Raw genomic sequence first — 23,009 nt, 5'->3', positions numbered from 1 at the left:
TTACCCCTCGTTGAAATCTCTATCTGATTGCCTAATCCTAACCCCTCCCCCACACCTAATCCTAAACCTACCAATACTAGGGGGGTAATAATCTGGCAGGGGTCAGAATTGGGCACAACACTGGCCCTAGCATTTTGGGGACCCTAAACAGATTTTGGGAGCGACTTGATTGGTGTCCAGCATCAATGACGAACAGCGATGCTATGACCGGGTTTCCCCAGAAATCTGTCTCCCCACCCCCATTGCTCAATACTACATTTCCCATCATGCTCTCTTAAAAAGCCCCCATCATGCTCTCTTAAAAAGCCCCCCCCACAGAGAGCACTGAAATCAGATGTTGGTTAGCTGCTTCACTGAAGCGATGGATGTGTGTTGATCTGTCGGTATTTTGAGTCACTGAGTCTCAATAACTGGACGGACTCTTTTATGCATGTGATTCACTATGCCGCCTCGCAAGAAGGAGTACGGGATTAAACGAGCGAGCGGATCCCTGGTCCGCTTCAGACCGCCAGTGAGCGCGACCTCCGTTCGCCGACACTCCGCCGTCGTTCCTTCGGTGCTGACGTTTGCCGTGATCGTGGCATCCGGAGGCCTGTTGCTCATGATAGAGAAAGGAATGCTGAACAGCGTGCAGACTCCGCCGCCACGCGCCAACGGGAAGAAAGTGGAAAACCGACCGAGGCATATTGACGCGGCTGTGGACGTGGAGTCTCAGGTAAGGTAGTCGAACAGAGACACAAGTTCGCTAGATTGTGAATAAACAGTGGCATATTTTGTGAAATTCATAAATATTTTGATATGTTTGCATGTAGTCATCAGACTTTCCTCGAGATTCACGAGTCTGTACTGCAGTGAATTATCATGATAACTCGGGCTGCGGCTCAAAACATAGTGAGCTTTCTACCTAGTCAACAATTCTGTTCAATACAGTGTCCCCGATTATTACTTGGACAGTTTAGCCACACGTAAAATGTTTTAAAAAGTTTGTTCGGTTTAATATGAAACGATAGATACACTTTTAAAATGTCAAAGCAATAGGTCAGGGGTGGCGAACGTCGGTCCTGGAGAGCCGCAGCCCTGCAGAGTTTTGCTTCAACCCTAATCAAACACACCTGAACAAGCTAATCAAGGTCTGAAGGGTTATTAGGAAGCTACAGGCAGGTGAGTTTTAATTAGGGTTGGAGCTGAACTCTGCAGGGCTGCGGCTCTCCAGGACTGGAGTTCGCCACCCCTGCAATAGGTCACAAAAAATGATCAGAAAACTGAAGTTTATTCCGATTATTCCTATTTATATCTGATTAATCCAATTATACTGACCTATTATTACTCCACTGGAGGATCTATGGATTTAGTTAAAATTGGTATGTGGAAAGCATCTTTGATGGAACAGAGAAGCTCCATATTTCATTCCAGAAAATATTAAACAGCTGCTTACCTTCAAGCCAAGATATGAAATATGAAACTTGGGGCCAATTCTTTCAAGGTAAGATCCCTGCTGTGCTCTTGACAAAAGAGTACAATCACATGACATTTAAGCTACCTTCTCTGATCTCTCTCAACCACTGATAAGAAATCTAGACTTTTAGATTTTGGTGTTGCCTATAGTAACCAGGCATTATTGTAAAGTTTTTACATGTATTCACTATTCAGTAGGTATAATCACTTTAATGTGTTTTGTTTTTTTGCAAAATGGCAACTGAATGTGTGAAGTGAGCACTCTTATGTTGATAAAGTCTTCATCGTATGTATTTTGTATATTTTGCAACATTTTAATGTTTTCTTCTTGTGTATGTATCCTGAAAATGATTGAGTTAGTTTTAAGTGCAGTTAACATGATGTTTGGTCATCCACTGGAATGTCTAGAGTAAATGTTGTTTTTTTTTTTTTTTTTTCTGTTTAGTAACACATTTTCAATGTTTCATCTGCGTTTGGCTTGATGGAGAGATGGTTATTGCTAAACATAGTTTGCCATTTTTAAATGTAAATTTTTTTTGGCAGTGTACATTAGGAGAGAATTATATTTAGATCAGACCAAGTGAATTGAGACCTTTGAGTAAAGTCACTTTGTTCAAGAATCATTTGGTACACAATTTCACAAAACAACTATAAAGTATTAAACTATTTAACTATTAAAGTAATTGGAGAGCACATCATATTTTATTTCCATTTTTACATGGTTCTCTGAAATACTTGATTCTTATTGGTAAGTTGTGCCCATTCAGGGGTCTGATATGCAATACTTTTTTCCCCCATCCATTTCTCCCATAGCAATTTTCAAGTCTTTGTTAAAGCATTATAAGCCATCAACCAAATCAACTACAGACTGAATAACAACATTACAAACTTTAAAGCAAAAAAAAAAAAGGATTTGGAAATATGTTTTCTTCTTGTGTATGTATCCTGAAAATGATTGAGTTAGTTTTAAGTGCAGTTAACATGATGTTTGGTCATCCACTGGAATGTCTAGAGTAAATGTTGTTTTTTTTTTTTTTTTCTGTTTAGTAACACATTTTCAATGTTTCATCTGCGTTTGGCTTGATGGAGAGATGGTTATTGCTAAACATAGTTTGCCATTTTTAAATGTAAATTTTTTTTGGCAGTGTACATTAGGAGAGAATTATATTTAGATCAGACCAAGTGAATTGAGACCTTTGAGTAAAGTCACTTTGTTCAAGAATCATTTGGTACACAATTTCACAAAACAACTATAAAGTATTAAACTATTTAACTATTAAAGTAATTAGAGAGCACATCTCTAATTACATTAAAGTAATTGGAAAGCAAAAAAAAAAAAGGATTTGGAAATTTGACGGAGAAAGACAAAGGTGTAAAACTGTGTACTTAACTGCTTTAATAAGTGAAAAAAAACTATAATCCCATGAAGCAATTTTTAATAAGTTAAAAATAGGGCTGCACGATGAATCGCATGCAATATTTAAAGGGGTCCTATTATGCTCTTTTACAAAGTCTTAATTCTGTAATCAGCTGTAAATCTCCATCACGTGCGTGCTTTCACATGAAGCAGCATTTACTACACAGAGCCGTTGTTCACTGACAAGTTGCGCAAAACCACGATCATATATGCCTTTGATTAACAACCTTGTAGCTCACTGTGGTCTACAAAACATGAGACTAAATTTATGCGTGAGTTTTTATGTTTTTATATTGTTCTAAAGTTATATATGCCTCTTTCCCCCCAGATTGTACAAGAGATCCGCAATCGCACCATAAGATCGATGTGTGGTCAGAAGAACATGCCTCACAGCCTGTGGTCTCTCAGTCCGCTGCAGAGGAAGACTCTCCTCCAGCACATACTAGTAAATGACGAGCATCGCTTCCTGTACTGCTACGTCCCCAAAGTGGCCTGTTCCAACTGGAAACGAGTGCTGAAGGTACTGAGCGGCGCTCTAGCCAACGTAGACGTCAAAGTGAAGATGGACCATCGTGCTGATTTGGTCTTTCTTTCTGACTTTCCGCCCGAAGAGATTCGCCATCGACTACGGCATTATTTTAAATTCATGTTCGTGCGAGAGCCGATGGCACGCTTGCTTTCAGCCTATCGCAACAAGTTTGGCGAAATTAAGGCATATCAGCGGAAATACGGTGCGGATATCATACGCCGCTACAGAAAAGGCTACGCAAAGGATAAAAAAATAGCAGGAAATGACGTGACCTTCACAGAGTTTGTGCGTTATTTGCTCGACGAAGACCCGGAGCGGATGAACGAACACTGGATGCCAATTTACAACCTGTGCCAACCCTGCGCCATAGAATATGACTTCATTGGCTCGTACGAAAGGCTGGAGAGTGACACCGCTTACGTTCTGGAACGTGTCGGAGTGCCGCAACATGTACGCTTCCCTGAACGCCAGACGTGGTACAAACCCGTTACCAAAGAAACGCTGCATTATTACTTATGCACTGTGCCACAGAAGTTTCTCAAAGAGCTCCTGCCCAAGTATATTTTGGACTTCTCTCTGTTCGGCTATCCTTTACCCAACACAACCACTGAATACTGTAGGCATTAACAAAGGCATTGGGTTTATACCAGCTTTGTGATACTGTCTATAATCTTTCAATATGTTAATATTTTAATACTTTTTTAACATAGATTTTTTTTACCTGTACAGAATTGAAAATATATTTGAATATAAGCCTCAGTACAGTGTATTTGAGAGCTATTTAAGTTCAAGCCACTATTTAAAACTGGAAATACTCAATCAGCTATTTTTATTCATGAGATGCAGTAGGATGTCCATATTAATGGGAATAAAATGAAGAACATTGTGCTGTGCGCAAAACTATCGTGAGAGTTTTATATTAGTAAGCACAAGCTTCCACCATTTTCACTTGTCATTGTAATATTAAAGTTTCCAGTGTTTTTTGATTATTTAGATAATCATTACCTCTGCTGTCCCTTGTGATTTTGCTCATTAATCCTTTTACAAATAGAAATGTGAAGCTCACAGCGAGAAAATGAGTCTCCAAATAGCTAAGTCATTCCTATCTGTATCTAATGAATTGTGTTGAGTTTCATAGGACCAAAACAAATATTTCTGACCACAGACTTGAACCCTTCCCATCTGCCACTTCCTCTGAAAAGATGAGACTCGGAGTTGAATCCCTTAAAGGGGTCATCGGATGCTACATGCACTTCTATAAGTTGTTTGAACTGAAATGTGTGTTGGCAGTGTGTGTACACAACCACCCTATAATGATAAAAATCCACCCCGTGTTTTTTTTAATCTCGTTAAATGTTTGCCCCCTTTTAACCAAACTATGTTACAGACTTTTCATTAAGACCCTAAAGAATCATATCAACTTGTGGAAAATGGGCATCATATGACCCCTTTAAGAGATTATGAGGAATGCAGTTTCACATCCAAAAGCAGAAGTACTGTACAATGAGGAAATAAAAAAACCTTTGAAACTCACAAGCTGCATTTCTTTGGGTAATGTTTTTTTTCTTGGTCTGAGAATAATGTTTATATTAAAGAACTAAGCCAGTAACCAGCTTATGGTGATTTGAATCCTACCGGCAAAACAAGAAAAAAGTGAGGATGTGAAAGCTCAGTTGACACCCAAAAGGTCAGTCTGGAAACACACAGGGATAAGAGGAATTAAATTTAAAGGCTGTTCACACCAAGAACTACAACGATAACTATAGCCGTAAAGTATAAAAATATTAAAATCATTATTTATGAGAATAGCAAAGATGATCAACGGTATTGTTGGAATCACTTTCATAAAGTTTTTTTCAGAGATGCTTGTCTGTGCAAATGCTACCATGATGCTGGGATGTTATGAGTGGTTCTCAGCCCAGCTAAGTTTTTAGTTCTCAGAACGTCCTGGGAATGTTAATTTTTGTTACAAAAATAACTAACAGAGAACATTACCCAGAACCGTATGCTAACGTAATGTTAGGGGAATGTTCTGTGTTAGGTGGGAGGTTGTTGCTAGTTGGGTTCTGAGTGGTTTCTAATTAATTGCCAAGCCGTTGTTAGGGGCCATTCACACAGAATGCATTTTTCCATTCCAATGTGCTGGTTTTCCATTTTCTTTGTAAACATGAGCTAGACGAATGTGTTCATTGACAGTCGCTCTAGCTTCTTGCATGATATGCCATTCATGATATGCAAGTCTAACTTTTAAAAAAACATTGAGACTTTGCATTTGTTTTCCCATTCAAATTGAAGCACACATTTTGTGTGAACGGCTCTTATATATTTTTACTGGTTGAGTTATTCCACTTATGGCTGAGATTGTTCTATTGTTAACCATCAAAAACACAAACAAAAAAAGTAATTTGACATAACACACTTAAGTAAACCCCCTCATTCATGTAGCAAATGGTGTAGAATGAATTACATACAATGTTATACTTGGTGTTGATGAGCAAGTATCAATAATTAAATAGCAAGTCAAAAACAAACATGAGAAACATTCAGCACATGTATCTGTTCACAGGCTGTTAACATCAAATAAAAGCTAAAAGAACAATTCAGGAAGGCATATTGAATAATTATTTTCTTGCCTCATTTTCCATTCACAAGTCTAAAACTATTAATGACAATACAATTACTGCAAAACAATTTCTTTCAACTTATTACAAAGTGTATAAATTAACAAGACACTGCTCTACATATTGGCTTTGGTGACATAATTTTACCTTTGACCTTATAGATATACAAGTACTTCCCTTTTAGAAGCCCAAGAAAATATCTTTTGGACTGATGTCAGACACATTTCTGGCAACGCGATATTTCGTCAGAACTGACTAAACAAGAATCTTTCACATAACATCCATGTCTTTTGTCACTGAAAATGGGTCAGGCTGTGAAGAACTATTTCCTTCGCCACTACTCCTTAAAGCTCACACTTCTGAAAAATGGAAAGTAAACGGGTTACTTTTAATCATATATGCACGGTTATGAATATCACAGCAGATAAATTATATTTCACATGCAGGCTTTGGGCAATCCTCACTTTTCTGGCATCTTGTCTAGAGTGCTCTGGTGTGCGGAGGATGGAGCTCTCAGGAGAAGTAGGCCGGGGACTAAGAGAGGTGCTGTGAGGGGAGGAGCTCCGCAGCGAAGAGAAAGATAAGCCCTGTTTGCGCATTTCCTGCACAGCTCTCTCCCTACCACAGAAAAACACAGCCACACATCAACAAACATCTGACAAGACAACATACCAAGATCACAGCAGCCAAAAGAAGTTTTTTTTCAAGTTAACATACTTACTAAAATAGTTGGGTGTAATTAAAAATGAATTCTTTTACCCAATATTTTCCTCAATTGGAGTACTGTGCCTTTAACTTAGCAACATGCTAATGAAATCTCAAACACTTTTTGTTTGGCTATATAGTTAATGGCTATGTAGAATGTTTCAAATGGGTCATTTACAATACTTTCAATGATGGTTAGGCAGCTCACTAGGTATTGTAATAAAGCCAGGGTCTAACCTTTCAAAGCGTTCAGTGGTTAGCTGCCTCTTGAGGACGTCCATTTCTGTCTGTAGCCGAGTCACTTTTCCGCGCAGCTGAGAAACCTCTCTAGTATGACCAGCCCTACAAATAAACACATTTTGAGATCTTGGAAGAAAGGGCAAAAATATTGTTTTAACCAGCTTGTATTGCTTTTTTTTTTACTAAGTCAAATAATGAGAAAGAACCAAATCGCCTATCACAGCTATGCAGATGATACCCAGATTTACCTAGCCTTATCTCCAAATGACTACAGCCCCATTGACTCCCTCTGCCAATGCATTGATGAAATTAACAGTTGGATGTGCGAGAACTTTCTTCAGTTAAACAAGGAAAAAACTGAAGTCATTTATCTATATATATATAGATAGATAGATAGATAGAGAGAGAAAGAGAAATCTGATGTTTCAGAGCTCTGTGTCAGTTAAAAACAAATATGTAGTTTGCTCCCCTCTAAATGACTGGGTGAGGCTTGTTTGCCTCCATCCGTTACCCAATGATCCTTCCTTCCTTCCTTTCTCTCAGTGCATATCTGACCTCATCATACAGCCCGTGTCAGTAGGGCTGAAACTACCAATCATTTTGACAATCAATCCATAAAATATTTGTTTGATTACCCATTTCACAAAGCCAATTTTCCCCCATTTTTATTTTAACATACAAGTATTTGATTGTTAAATATCAATTATAAATGCATTATATTTTAGATTGCATGCTATACTGTGTGTGCAAAACAGTAAAAAAAAAATAAAAAATACTGTTTTAAAAAGTGTGTTACATTTACAGTTACTTTGAGCTTTGAATCAAGTGACAATGAAAATGTGAGTATTGGCTGCTGACAAAAAGCTTTACTGTATCTTTGATCAAATAAATTAAGCTTTGGTAAGCATTAGATACTTCTTTTAAAAACACTTTAAAACATAAACATTTACCAACTAACATAAACTTTTGAAAAGTAGTGTAATAATCACAAGCGTTATAAAAGACCCTTGTGCCCACTGTTTTTCCACTTACGTTTTACTGTCAGCTAGAGCGAGGCGGTCTTTCAGGACTTTGAGCTCAGACTCTTTCTCGCTGGCACTCAGGTGTGTCTGAAACTCCTTCTGTCGATTGGTGGAGAGCAGCGTCTCTAGATTGCGTACCGTCAGCCGCTCGCTGGCCAGCTGCTTTTTCAGAAGCTCTGCCTCAGAGCGCACATCCTCCAGTTCACCTGTCACCTGAGGCTGACATTCAAAGGTTAGTGTTGGTTAGTTGCATATTTGCTCATTTTCAAAATTTTCAAACTGGGAGGATGGTGTGTGTGTGTGTCTTACTCTCTCCAGCTCCATGCTCTTAGCAGTCAGCTGGCGAGCTCTTTGCTGGAGTCGAGTTTAACGCAGTTCTCTGACAGAGGCCAGATCTGCCAACACTGAGGCTTTCTCAGCACGAGCCGCCTGGACCTCCTCTTCCAAACGAGACATTGCCCGTGCCAGCGACGACACTTGAGCTTCATATGCTTGCAGAGCGTTCAAGTGCTGAAGGAAATCCCAGGCCATGAGGCAATGAAAAACAGCCTTTAGTGTACTCCTCATGCTCAGAGTCACTCATACCTCCTGTATCTCTCTGTCCTGCAGTGAGACTCTCTCTCGGAGGTGTCTGCGCTCTGTGTCAGATGAGAGCAGCTCCAGTCTGATAGAGTTGTTTAGCCCCTCAGGCTGCTGCAGCTTCAGCTCTCTATCTTCCGACTCTGTGTGGACGGTCCGGAAACGCTCCAGCATGTCCCTATTCTCCTGTTCCTATACACAACATAAAACAGCGTCAGCGCAAAATCATAAATTGCATCTTATAAAATGGTCACTTCTGACTTCAAATTGGAGCGTTCACAAAATTAATCTGCACTGAATTTTAATTCTGCTTTTGTTTTTTAAGTTAATGTAGTATTTTTTATCACCTACTTTAATTTTCCAGTGAAAAATAGTTTGTGAGTGAGCATGTGTGTATGTGAGGTTCACTGGTCATAGATGGTCATGTTAATAGGAATGGGTTCACTTTTACCATCTGGAAGGGTGGGAGGAAGAAAAACAAGGAAAGGAGAAGATGACTGTTGGTGTGATATGTATGCACCTGGTTTTCTCTGGTCATGGTGGCCAGATCGTCCTGTAACCTGCGGTTCTCTCTCAGCGCGACCTCTCTGTCTCGACTGACAGCTGAGAGCTCCTCTTGAGATTGGTCCAGCTGTCTGCGCAGACTAGAGATTTCCCTCTCTCGACTGCTCAACGTCTCCTTTAGCTGACTGAAATACATGACATAAAAGACATTCAAGGCCTTTTATTCTTCCCCAAAAAGACAGAAACATCCCATCATCCTGAGAACATTTATATTAACTATAACAGAAAAAAACCAGACACTTACTCCAGAGAGTTCTCCAAGTCTGTGACTGTAAGCCGGACTTCCAAAAGTGTCTTTTCCTGTAGAGCAAAACGAACTTTATAAAGCAGTACCAATTTTCATGATTTTACTGATTGCACCAGGTTATCTTCTCTACAAATATTACCAAACATTCTGTATTGAGAACAGGGCTGTAATAAGACGTCCCCTCATTCTGTGTCTCAAGTATCAGCAGTACCTTCCTGTGGATCTCCTCTTGCAGCAGCACCATACTCTCAGTCTTCTGGTCCATGGCATCCTGCAGGGCATCTTTCTCTTGGTCTAGAGAGGCCACTGTGCTTTGCAGAGCTGCAACCTCATCTTTCTGAGATGAACCGTGTCTGCTCAGATCATCTACACAAAAAAACACGATCAAAATCTTCTTTATACGTCAGGAAATTTACAACTGTACAGTGAAAAGATGTCATGATACCTACATTTCAAATGTATCTCATTAACACAAAATATGCTATTGAACATACCCCCCCCTCAAAAAAAACATTTAAGTAAACTACAGTTCAAAAGTTTGTCCCTTTTTTCCCCCTAACCTTATTAAATGTGTCATCTTTCACATCAAATTCTTACATTCTTTCAATTAATACAGTTAGAATTATAAGAAACTGTAGAGTTGTTACAATTCAAATGAAATCAGTATCAACAAACTTCATCTTTCCACTGCAGGAAACAGAAGTTGCATCTGAAGTGGCATTAGATGCATTTAAAAAGATTGTTTGATGAAGCTGAGGTGCCATAAATGCATTTACACCGCAAAATTGCAAATGCATAAATAATTTTATAAGGTTAACGTCTTGAATAATTTTTTGAACATACAAATGAGAAATGTTGGGAAAAATGCAATTATACTTTTAATATGAAACCAAACCACCAGTAGGTAGCGGCAAATTACTGTTTTAATGAGTGAGTGAGTCATTTAGTCCTTCATACAACCTATTCGTTAAAAAATGACTGATTTATTCAGAAACGAAGCAAGTAACTGTCTTTATGAATGGCTCACTGAATCATTGACTCGATTCGTGGATTCATTCATTAACGAAACACTGCTGTGTTAATGTGAAACACACAACAGTTCTGCTGTGGCTTTGACTAACTATTTTCGTTTGCGAAATTTAGCAAAAACAGTCAATATTGTGTCTAAAATGTAAGTCACTTTATTTTAACTTCTTGTTTATTGAACTACTATTGTATAAAATCGGTGTCACATTGCAATCGCGATGATATTCGGGGAAACATCTTGGTCACGTAATGTATATCATATATTATAAATATTTTTTTTTTCTACCGCAGTATGCATCTATAGCTTTCTGTGAGGTACTTTGTGTGTGCTGTTGCACTCATTTGTCTTGATTTCTGCACAAGTCTCTCAGACAGGCTGCGTGAGCCTCATGGCACGACATAAATTCATTATCAGTCGCCATTTTCACTGATTGCAATAAAATCAATCATTCTCGTGAGAACATTTTTGGTAGCGACGTTTCAGTGCTCCCTAGTTATTTTTGTTATTGACGTTTTAATCAGGCTTCTTGTGCGGTCAGGCAAATAAAATTCTCTCTTACTTGCCCTTTAAAAAAATCTAAGCGACAAGCGTTAATCGAGCCCTGTTCCTCCACAGTTTACTTTAGCCCTAAAGTTGCACGCATTACAAACTGCAAACTTTGTGTCTTCTTCAATTACAGTGAAGAACTTTCACGTGAACGACATGTTAAAGGGTTCATATGATGCGATTTCAGGTTTTCCTTTCTCTTTGGAGTGTTACAAGCTGTTCGCGAATAGATAAGATCCCTAAAGTTGCAAATAAACTTATGTATGTGTAAAAGCTCAAGCTAATTAAGCTTGGTTATAGAGTTAAAAAAATCTATAATTCAAAATATTACATTATATATTAACATTATCACTTCTAATAAGCCACTGAACTGTTATAGATGCAATTTAAAAAAAATATATAAATACAAATAAATTAATTTTTATTAATTTAATGCATTCCTGCTGAATGAAGTATTAATTTGTGTGGAATGAAAAAAAAAAGACAGTTAAATATATCAGTTTCCAATGGCAGTTAAATATCTTATGTAGATTTCTAGGAGGGTGAAGCATTGGTAGTACCTTAAGAATGGAGCGATGGAAGAACAAAGCAATTAACTGGATGAGGTCTAGCAGTACATAGCCATCTTTCTTCTCAATTCCAACTATGTTGGGTACTGCAAATGCACGCTCCGCATTAATGCCACGATATGCTGATGTTGTCCATGGAAAGAAGCCAAACTGGGAAAAGTACTTTACCACAACTGTGAGCTGAGTGGAGATGAAGAGAGGGGAAAAAGATAGATTTTAGATTTCAAAACTGTGAGCTGAGTGGAGATGAAGAGAGGGGAAAAAGATAGATTTTAGATTTCAAAACATTTCAGGTGTATGTTCTTGTTATCCTCTCAACCTATGCTCCTGTTGGTGCCACCTGTAACACTTTTGTGTTTTTCTGTTATGTTTTCTTTTTCCGGGGCCATATTTTGTCTTTATTTGAAAGTACTTTGATTTCCTGGCTGCATTTGAAAGATAAGGCAGCTGCCTTGTTACCTCATTACCCAGTAGGGCTGTCAAAATGGCTTAAAAACTAAATTCGAATTTTGTACATAAATATAAACAATATTCGAATTTAAAAGGCATAATTTCAGTTAGGGGGGAAAAAAGCTTTTGGTTTGTCTCCTGAGGCCACAAGAGGGCGCTTCGAGCAAAATATTATTAATGCACGCTTATTCAAAGCAATAAAATAACATGATTATCTGTGGAAAAAGTGCATAATGTTTAAAATAATGTTTATAAACTGAATAAAATTAAGTTGCTTAAACAATTATAAATAAAACAGCATCATGTATGTATGCATTGTTTAATACAAAGGGCCGAAAGCCAATTACACAGTAGTTTTTTCATTTAAAAACATGAGATGCAGTGGGATGGGAAAAACCTGCCATAAAGTCTCTTGTTTTTTTAAAAGTTGAACTTACATTAATTTTACATGGCTTTCTAAACATGCGGCTCTCTTGTGTGAGACGCGAGAGCAACGGTGATAGATGTCCTTCTAGAAAATGCGCAAAATATGCGTTCTGTGTGAAAGGCTTTGTTTTAAGTTTTGACGTAAACAAGATCTTCTCCGCATCGATGTTCTCTTTTTCCGCAATATTTTTTCAATGAACAACACAGCAGTGCCGCATCTAGTGGGTTTAACTGGATAGGCTAACAAAAACATTAAAATGCAATGACAATTACATCGTCTGATAAGGCTGCCTGACGCACATTTAAAGGGGTCATATGATGCAAGTTTTCAAGTTTTCCTTTCTCTTTGAAGTGTTAAAAGATGTTCGTGAATAGATAAGATCCCTAAAGTTGCAAAGACTAAAGTCTCAAACCCAAAGAGATATTCTTTATAAAAGTTAAGACTGGTCCACGCCCTCCTAAAACGCCTCATTCAAACACCCCCCCACATGTCTACGTCACGATGTGGAAAGATTTACATTAAGGCTGCACGATATATCGAAATTATCGTAATATCGCAATATGCATATCGCAAGGGCGTGCGATATCTGAATCATTTTAATAATAGGCTACTTAAGTTGCAAAAGGTCAAAGTTTTAGTTCGACGCATATAGCTGAGAATTGCTTGACGTTAAAAAGAGTTAAGTGCAATAAGTTGCAGACCTGAAGCGCGCACACAAGCCGCATCTCGCGCAGCGTCTCTTCAGCTCTGCCGCACACGTGCAAAGCGTGCGCACACACAGAGAGACGTTTCAGACGGCGCGCGAACACCCGAGTTGATTCGTCTTTCGCATCTCCTCATGTTTGAACAGACACATACACACAGAATTGTCAATAGTACCCGTCTCGACGATCATTCTCGTAAATGCAGTCGGTTATGTTTTAAATGAATGTAAACAGCTGAGAAAGAAATCGGATGTGTATCATTATACTGGATTGGTGCAGTCGGATTTAAAGGGACAGCAGCCTATAAATACGTGCTGCTGAATATGTCACTAATGTTAATCAAACAACAAAACAGCTATAACAAAGATTAATCTAAATTTATACAGTGAACACTATGCAGTGTTATTTTACACTTAATTATTACATTTCTGTACCTGAATACTACTGTTTATATTATCTATGCTTGTAAATTGTGTATTTTTTTTTTCTTTTTCTTTCTATTTTTTTACTGACTGTTCACTTTTTCCTTTAATCATGTTTGAACTTTCTCAGACTATAGTTTTTGCTGTGGTATATGAAGAAGTACTTAAAGTGTATGGAAAGCAAAGTTACAATGATATAAAATTAGTGTCATTAATTTTTTTTTTGTATGTTCACACTGATGTTAAAATGTCATTTTCTGATTTGTGACATTACTTTTTATGTAATGCTAAAACACTGCTGGTCACTTTCAGAAGTTGTAGTGATTCTTTCTTTTCCAAGAAAGAATGTGAAACAAATTGGTTATATAATTTTCATTTTTAAATATTTTAAAATATAATTGAAATTGATTTTACACACTTTAAGCAATATCGTATCGCATATCGCATTTTTTAACAAGGTATCGCATTTTTCTTCAATATCGCACAGCCCTAATTTACATAACACCGCCAAAATGTTCACGCAAAGAAATAAGGCGTAACTTTGATTCTCACTGTAGTATTGCAGTGTTGCCAAGTCTGCGGGTTTCCCGTGGAATTGGGCTACTTTAACACTGTTGCCGCGGGTTGTTTTTCATGTCCGCGGGTTGAAGCGACGTCCAATAACATGATATTTATCACCTGGAATGCGAATTTTAGCAGGGGAACCCTGCCAAAAAACCTGTATTTTAACCCCCGGAACGCGATTTTTAACTGGGGACTCCCTCGAAACACGATTGGGCTAGTTTTGAGTAGCAATTGGGTGGGTTTTTGTAGAAACCTGGCAAGTTTCTCCGATCACAAATGCAGACATGGTTTTATGTTTACGCGGCACGATACGATCAGTTGGTGAGCTGCCTGTAGTTCATTGGTCTTGACAGATAATCTGTGCTGAACATCTGAGAGAGACTGCTCCATCTGCTCCTGCAGAAGCCTAAACACATACACACATATGTGAAATGTCAAGCTGCTTAAGAATTTTGGGTATATCTATAGGCACGCATTTTAAGCAAGACAGGCAGAAATGTCCGTCTACAGCAGTGCTACACAAACAAACACACAGACCTGAGCGCACAGCTCTCGGCTCTTTGCTGTATGGCCTCTTCTACATTCTGTAGCAGCACCGCTGACTGAGCCTTTAGCTCCTTCTCCACAGCAACATGACTCTCCTTCAGCACAGCCACCTGAGCACGCAGATCAGCCCTCTCTCTCTCTCCAGCTACACACATGCACACACACACACACAGTAATGCATCACAATATGATACATTTACAGGTGTTTTTTTTTTACCTAAAAATAACCTTATATATAGGGCAAATTCATAAGTGTGCATAATTTTGCTCTACCCACAACGAGGCAAAGAGCACTTTGAAGGGTGCATTGCATTATACTGACATGTGTGCATTTTTGCTAAATCCTACATTCATCTAAACATTACTGGCCCCAGAAGGTTACTCTCATAACATACAATCAAAACCCATGTCTATAGCTTTTAGGTTGTTGCAAATATAAGTCAAATATCCAAATGGGTTTAATCCAAGTTTACTTTAACTCAAGTGCTGTTTTGTGCTGTTGGGGGGGGGGGGGGGGCGAAATATGCACAGAAAGTGTTCTGCTAATAGTATACTTAGTATAATATACTTGGGTTCATGAGAGCAATTCAGGGTTTTAAAATCCTCAGGTCTCAAAATAAACCAGAAAGAACATCCCACCCAGGATCAAATGATCATAAATGGCAAATTACATATGACAGTTTAGTTAAATGTACACAAAGTGTATTTTGAAAAGTATTCGTTGCTCGCATTAATTTTCAACAACCCTACAAATAGCATCCTCTTCCTGCAGTGCCCATCAAGGCATTTGAAATTAGCCCAGAACTATCCAGACATGACAAAACACACTGGTAATGTTTGTGAAACTATAAACGGTGCAAGCTCTATTAGTGTAGTACCATCTCAATGGTGTTCTCCTGGTCAAGAATCCTGATCTCCTCCTGTTCTCGGTCTGTTAGAGCTGTACTCTGGGCAACCTGCAAAGACAGAAAGAAGCTTTATCTTGGCAACTCTCCTTTTAACACACAGCTAAACCACTCACCCTACAAGTGAACTACAGTTTAGAAGTGCTGTGGAATTTCAAACACACAACTCTAACCACAGAAAACTGCTTGCACATACTTAGCAGCTATTCTTGATAATTTAATATTTAATAATATTATATTAATCAAGCAATAAAACTTATAGCGCTGTTCAGATAAATTCAAATGCATTTAAGAGCTATTTTTGGTTAAAAAAAAAAAAAAAAAAAAAAAAAAAACTCAATTTGCAAACACATACACACACCTTTAGTCTGTCTCTAAGAGCGTCTCTCTCAGCAGTAACTCTCTGGAGTTCAGCTTCAGTTTGTTCCCTGTCATCTCTGATCCTGTGCTGGAGTTCAGAGGACTCAAGCTCCCTTTGGACACGCCTCCGCTCCTCTTGAGCCTTTATTTAAAACACATGCACAACTATTCCCATGGAAAACAGCTAGATGTACCTTTTGGAGATACTCCACCCCAAAATAAAAATTCTCATCATTTACTTATGCTGTTCCAGATTTCTTCTAACCTGCTGGTACTGAGAGCTGAGCTGGTCGCTCTCTGCAGTCAGTAGTTTAACTCTGGTCTGGATGTCCTCCATGTGTTTCTCAAAGCCCCGCAGCACTGACTGTAGCTCATCCCTCTCCTTCAGTGCATGTGAAAGCTCTGCGTCGCCATCTCTCTAAAAAATACAAAAACAGCAACTTGTTTCCTAGCAAGGTGTGACGTAATCATGTTTTTTGTTATTTTGGTAAATACTTTCTAAAATAATTGTTTAAGCAGGTAATTAAAGTGTCAATAATTAGTAATATGTCCACAGAAAAAAAGCAGCCTTGTTGCAAAATCAGTTATGATGTATAAAGGTAATAAGGAAATAATATATGCATAAAATTTATCATAATAAATACCTATAATTCTACATTTTATTTTTTACATATTTTCATATAGTTTTTTTTACTCAATTTTCATTGACTTTTATATTTTGAAAACTTAGCAAGTCATTATTTATTGAAAACCAAAGGTATATTTGTAAATAAAAATAAAGTAGGTTTATTTACATTTTATCCATGTGTCCATGGATAACAGTCCAGCAAAAGTGAGAAAAATTATATACTACCATGGCGCTGCTTTATGAAAGTGAAAGTGACGTGACATGTGGCCAAGTATGGTGACCCATACTTGGAATTAGTGCTCTGCATTTAACCCATCCAAAGTGCACACACACAGCAGTGAACACACACACACACCGTGAACACACACACACAACGTGAACACACACCCGGAGCAGTGGGCAGCCATTTATGCTGCGGCGCCCGGGGAGCAGTTGGGGGGTTCGGTGCCTTGCTCAAGGGCACCTCAGTTGTGGTATTGAAGGTGGGAGAGAGCGCTGTACATTCACTCCCCCCACCTACAATCCCTGCCGGTACGAGACTCGAACCCGCAACCTTTGGGTTACGAGTCCGACTCTCCAACCATTAGGCCACGACTTCCCCCTATATTGCAGATCTCTCAAGAATGATTAAAACTGTGTGTAATCTGAATTTCACTCCCTGTTTAAACCACGTATCTTCTTGTAATTACAGAAGTAAATGTCAGCTCCTACTTTTCCGTGCCAGCTGCCTCTTCCTCTGGGGCTCCTCCCCCTGCCTGGACAAGGGGTGGGGCTTTTGTCTGTCCTGCCCCTAAGCAGACGGTATCGCTCCAGCTCCTGTTTGTAGTCATTTCTTTCCTCCTCTAAACTTTTCACAAAGGAGACTGCTCCTTGCCACACATCCCATGCCTTGCACGCATCTGCTCCAATTCTAGAATCATCTCCTTATCTAAAACAAACACAGCAACAAAATCAGTTGATTGACAAACCACATATGCAAACACACACACACTCCACTCCATCACTCCACCCGCAAAAAAAAAAAAAAACACAAAGAGGAGTGTTACATCCACTGATCTATATATAAGTCTCTATTATAGATCAGTGGTTACATCTCACCAGCCTGTGTCATTGCTTCTACTTTATCCTGAAGTCTCTTTTTGTCTTCTTCCAGAAAGTGTATCAGGCCCTCCATCTTGTCATTCTGTTCTTGAAGATCAAGCAGCTGATCCCTCAGACGGTCTTTCACATGATCTCCCCTCTGCCATATCCTGCAACAAATCATTGCAAAAAAATTTTTTTTTCACTGAATCTCCCACCCAAATCAGTTATAACTGAATGGTTATTGGGTGGTGCCGTGGACATGACCTGATGAGAGGCAATGGTGCTTGTGCAGCAAATTAGTTTCTATGTAAGCTCCAGGTGGTGCAAATGATTCATTATTGTTGTATTGTCTTTGATTTATTATTGTATTATTATTGCATTTCATTTCAAAAGAAAAGCCTGGTTTCTGAAAAAAAGTATAAATGTTATTTACAATGCATACCTTTAATTTATAACTTAATTTTCAGATAAACACGGATACGTTTTTGTTTGTGTGTTAAAACTATTAATCTGCAAAAATTACTTGAAATGCCCATTTCTAATTAACACTATTCAAGCCCTCTCAAGGCCAGTAATAAAGTGTGAGATATCTGAAACAGCTATATAAAGAAGTACTTCCTTATAGTCAGAAATCTTTTAATAGACATTGTAAAGTATTTACCCAAAGATGGTAAACAAAAACATACTTTATACGCTTTATATCCAGAAGCTATACTAAACCATCCATGTCATGTCAGGCCAGAAAGAATAAATGTGCTGTTCTGAACCAGATGGTTAATTTAACAGCTCATTTCACATGCTGTTGTATGGACCCATGCACACACCTGTCTTAATGTAGCGATGACCTCCTCCAGGTTCTCTAGCTCCCACTGTTGACGCTGAATCTCTCTCTAGAGGTAAAAACAGGGCCAGTGTAAGTATCACTACATAAAGCTAAATATTTAAAATATTCAAATCCAAGCATTGACACACTGACCAAATATTAACAATATAATAATTATTTTACTAAGTATTAAATAGTAATAAATATTAAAATATGTAAGTATTATCATAATATCAAAATTTAAGGTGCTATAAGCATTTTCTATCTCTGCATATAAAAATTATATAAACATATTACAAAACTACAGTTTGTTAAACCATCCAGTTCGATTCCAATTTACACCTTCAGAGAAGCACTGAGGTTTACTTTATTACTCTAAACAATTGTTCACAAGCATAGACCCCACTGAGATCACCTTGGCCTCTTGCAGCTCCATGGCAGCAGTCTCTAGAACCATCTCTTTGTCTTTCTCTAGCTGCTGGGCGAGCTGGTCTATCTCAGTGAGCTCCTGACACAGCTCTTGATTTTGAGCACTCAGATCAGCCACCTCACTGGACACAGTCTTCTTCCTCTGCTGCAGTCCGTCAATTCTCTGTTCCAGGGATCTGTTGGTCTCCTGCAGATACTCTATCTGAGAGAGGAAATTATTTGTTATTATAGGGTTAGCATCTACCTGGAGATAAACACCTATAAACATATAGAGCAAATAGAAAGAGGTGATGGACATCAGTCTGAACTCTTAATCCTGAAGGTATATGCTTGGTTCGGTGGTCTCAATCATATAATATGCCAGACAAGATTAAATAAATGTAATTATTAGAGTAATATACCATTTACCTGCAGGTTCAGATGAGCAATAAGTTTTTCATTGCTGATGTTTTGAGCCTCCAGAGAGATGACATCATTTGGTCGACCACCATCCAGAGCTCGATTCAGACGCTCAATCTCTTTATCTTGCTCTTCCACCTGTACACAAAGCATGATGAAAATTTGTAAGGGCACATGTTATGAATAAATGCATCAACACAGTTAAAAATATATTATAAATAACAAGAGATAACATTATTTTAGTAATAACTTTAACAGTTCTGAAGTTTAAGGAGGACCCTCAGTTTTAACAACTATAATCCCTCTCTCATTCTCCCCAAACAATCAAGTAGTAGGTTATGTAAAAATTTGCTCTCTGAAATATTAAAATATCACCTCTGAATAAGTAATTAGACTACATATAGTAATTAAATTAGAGAAGTTTATGTGTGTATGCTTGCCTGTGTGTTAAGATGTTTGATTCCTGCCTGTGCTCTCTCCAGGTCAAGCTTCAGCTGTGCCACTTCCTTTTGGAGCTCCTGGATCCTTTATATAAATAATAATAAATTTAAAAAAAACAATAAAAAAAAAAAACACTTTTTAAAATTATGAAAGTTGTAAAAATTATTTAACTAGTTTTATTTCTATTTGCATTTTTTTGTTTTTATTTTTAAATAACGATTATTAAAAGCCTTAAATTAGCTTCCAAACGTTTACGCCATGTTTACAATATGTAAAAACTGGGGCTGAATGTGATAACTCATGCAATGAATTAAATGTTTAAATGTCACTATATATACTGCAATAAGTCATAAAACTTATTTAAAACTTTTTATATTTAGAACCTTTATTTTTAAATAATGTAATTATTAATAATAGTAATAATATATTAAATAAAATAATTATAATATTTTTTAAATAATATAATTATTAAAAGCCTTAAATAAAATGTTTATTTCATGTTAATTATGTTTTAATTGGGGCTGTCAACATGAATGTGTTAACTCAAGCAATTGATTAAATGTTTAAATGTCACTGATAAATATATTATATAAATTATGCTTTTTTTCTTTCGTTTTTTTCCTTATAAAAGACTGATTGTGATGCCTACAAAAGCAATAATTACAAAACAACTGATTTATCATGATTCTGTTTTGTTTTCTTCCCCACACCTGTCGTCAGCCACCTGAAGGAGGTCAGCGATGTAAGGATCATCTGGCTGTGCCACAGATGGAGGGATGGGGCCACTGGAGGGTGGGAGGAGTTCATCTATCTGCATCCGCTGGCGTCTAAATGGGATGGATCGCTTCTTCCCTCCTTATTAAATTAATCATTGACCATGAAATGTTGTAATAGCAATGTAAACAAAGATGTTGAATACCATAGCTGAAATGTTAAATAAAATGTATCAACCAAACAATCTGGTGTCTGAACAACAGCTTGCATGTTCTTCTCCTGGAGCTGTAGGATATGCTCTGTCTTGGCTTTGCTGTCCTTCTCAAGGGATCGAACTTTGTGCACATACTGATTATTGAGGAATTTCAGATCTGAGGTTTCATGGTCCAGTTTCCTGATGTAAGCTTTCAGCTCTGTTAATGGAAAAATGGTGGTTATTATAACCATTCCCTTTGATTTAAAAAAAAAAAAAATCTGTTAGCAACAGGATTTGAGGCATTAAGCTCAATCCATACCCATGCTGATCAGATCCTTCTCCTCTCTCAGTTTCAACAGCCCAAGGTGCAGTTCATTGTTTTCTTTGACTAGCCGGGCATTTTCAGCTTTATATGGCTCCAGAACAGCATCAACATTTCGACTTTCTTTTTCCGTCTTTCCTGCAGCAAGCTTGGCATTCCTGAGACTCTCTGTGGTGTGGACCAGGTCACTGAGATATAAATGAAAATAGAATGATTATGCTCGTCAAATCATGTTTCAAATTTTATACACCTTTATAAAATGTATGTCATGTTTCATTTTCATGAAGACTATTTCCAGAAACTAGATAAAATGAACACATATGTTAATCCATTATGGAACTGTTATGATGAACAGCTATGTTCTTGGCAGAACTTTTACTTACCCAGTTGGGCCAGTGTTGCACTGTCACAATCTAATGATCATGTACTTAACTGTTATTTGAAGGGGTGCTCCGATCAGGATTTTTGAGGCCGATCGCCGATCACAGAAAGCAGTATCTGCCGATACTGATCACCAATACCGATCTTTTTAAAGCCTTCTTTTTATCATTTATAACATAAGCAACACATTATTCAATGCTTTTTACTTTTGCATTTACTTCTAGATTTATATATTAAGTTGCTCAAGCAATTGGCAAAACATTTAAACTACTTTTCTTACGTTATCACAAACTTACCATTGACAGAAATAGTCAGCTTGTGAGGGTGTTTTCACACTTGAGTTCTCTTTAAAAGAACGGATCCCAGACCCCTTTAAGTGGACCAAGAGGTGGACCAAGTGAAAAAGGACCCAGTTTTCTTTGTGTTGACACTATCGCAGTTCCTGAAAGAGGACTCAGATCCTTTTTTGGTCCACTTAAGCAGTAATGGTGTCTCAGACCTCTTTGTGTTCAGACTGTTGCTTTTTGGATCTAGTCCAGTTCAGTGTTGAAGGCTGACATTATGGCCTCCAAAACTGGAATATATTTATCTTTTGCACAAAAATATAAGTTTCGTAAACCTTTGTAATATTTATTTTGAATTGTTTTCCTTGTTTATGTCATCGTGTTTATTTTATAGCACACAGAGTTTCTGCAGGATTTTTAAACTCTTTAATTTAAGACTTTTTAAGACTGTTCTTATTATATTAATGGTTTAATGGCAGGTTTAATATCAATTATTATTTTAAACCAGTAGAAGGGCTGTAAAAAAGCAAAAAAAAAAAAGCAAATTCATTCTCTGCCAGCATTCTCTGAACTGCATAAAGATGTGTGGCGTAAAAACGTGCGGCGCTCATATTTATCCAATGAAATCATAGCCTTTTTCATTTTAATCATCACATTAAGCTATATGGCAATTGTCTTTCAGTCCCCATTGTACTTTTTATGGCCTTAAATTTGATACAATTAAATGTAAGACTTTTTAAGGACCAGCGGAAAAGGCATTTTGAAATTAAATTGGACAAATAAAATAAAATATAATAAACTGCTTAAAATTTTTCAGGTACAGTACAGGTATCCTTAAATGCAGCATTTAAGTAAGAAATGTACTAATCAAATGAAAAAAAATTTAAATGCATATCAATCGTATGAATAATAGATTCTACTGATTCTTATATTAGGCTGATGTACTAGAACTACATACTGCACAGATCAGTTGATACCAGTGGTGGGCCGTCGGGGCCAGCAAAGCCTTCTCTGCTGGCCTAAACACTATCAGAATCATACTATATTTAGTAAATCTAAAAACAGTAGTCCTAATGACTGCGAAAAACAACCACACCTCCTCGGCTCCGGCTCTGTGAAAGACTCGTGAAGATGAAAAACCACTAGAGTATGGTAGGTTAATTTTCATTTTTGACTCTTTTATCGCTTGATGCGTTGTATGCTGATGTTATTTTCGCGATATAAAGCCAGGTTTAAGGTTCCGTAAGAATATCTCAGTTTCCCGAGTGGAGCTGTATTAACCGGTCTTCTCCTCCGGCCGCAGCGCCGCTGGCAGAGGCAGACCAGTGGGGAGATGAGAGTCACAGAGGTACGTGTATACAGGGCCGTTTTAACCATTGGGCTAGGCGGGGCTGAAGCCCCAGGGCCCGA

At 37.8% G+C, this 23,009-nt stretch overlaps 1 protein-coding gene and 1 pseudogene across 1 annotated transcript; one reads left to right on the top strand and one right to left on the bottom strand.

Moving 5' to 3' along the window:
* The first annotated feature begins 303 nt into the window (after positions 1–303).
* Positions 304–4,294, top strand: LOC107737336 (carbohydrate sulfotransferase 14-like). The gene is made up of 2 exons (XM_016548806.1): positions 304–715; positions 3,201–4,294. The coding sequence occupies exons 1-2, from the start codon at positions 443–445 to the stop codon at positions 4,026–4,028; spliced, it is 1,101 nt and encodes a 366-aa protein (XP_016404292.1). The 5' UTR covers positions 304–442; the 3' UTR covers positions 4,029–4,294.
* A 1,824-nt stretch (positions 4,295–6,118) lies between these two features.
* Positions 6,119–23,009, bottom strand: part of LOC107737331 (centrosomal protein of 135 kDa-like) — a 26,995-nt pseudogene continuing 10,104 nt past the window's right edge.

This window comes from Sinocyclocheilus rhinocerous, unplaced genomic scaffold, assembly GCF_001515625.1.
Source record: "Sinocyclocheilus rhinocerous isolate Xijiao unplaced genomic scaffold, SAMN03320098_v1.1 scaffold1606, whole genome shotgun sequence".
Lineage (NCBI taxonomy): Eukaryota > Metazoa > Chordata > Actinopteri > Cypriniformes > Cyprinidae > Sinocyclocheilus > Sinocyclocheilus rhinocerous.
The sequence above is the reverse complement of the archived record's forward strand: the minus strand, read 5'-3'. Positions and strand labels throughout refer to the sequence as shown.

Coding starts and splice junctions, on each gene's coding strand:
- LOC107737336 (XM_016548806.1), top strand. CDS start 443: ATGCCGCCTCGCAAGAAGGAGTACGGGATTAAACGAGCGAGCGGATCC. Junction 716..3,200: donor CTGTGGACGTGGAGTCTCAG/GTAAGGTAGTCG, acceptor CTTTCCCCCCAG/ATTGTACAAGAGATCCGCAA.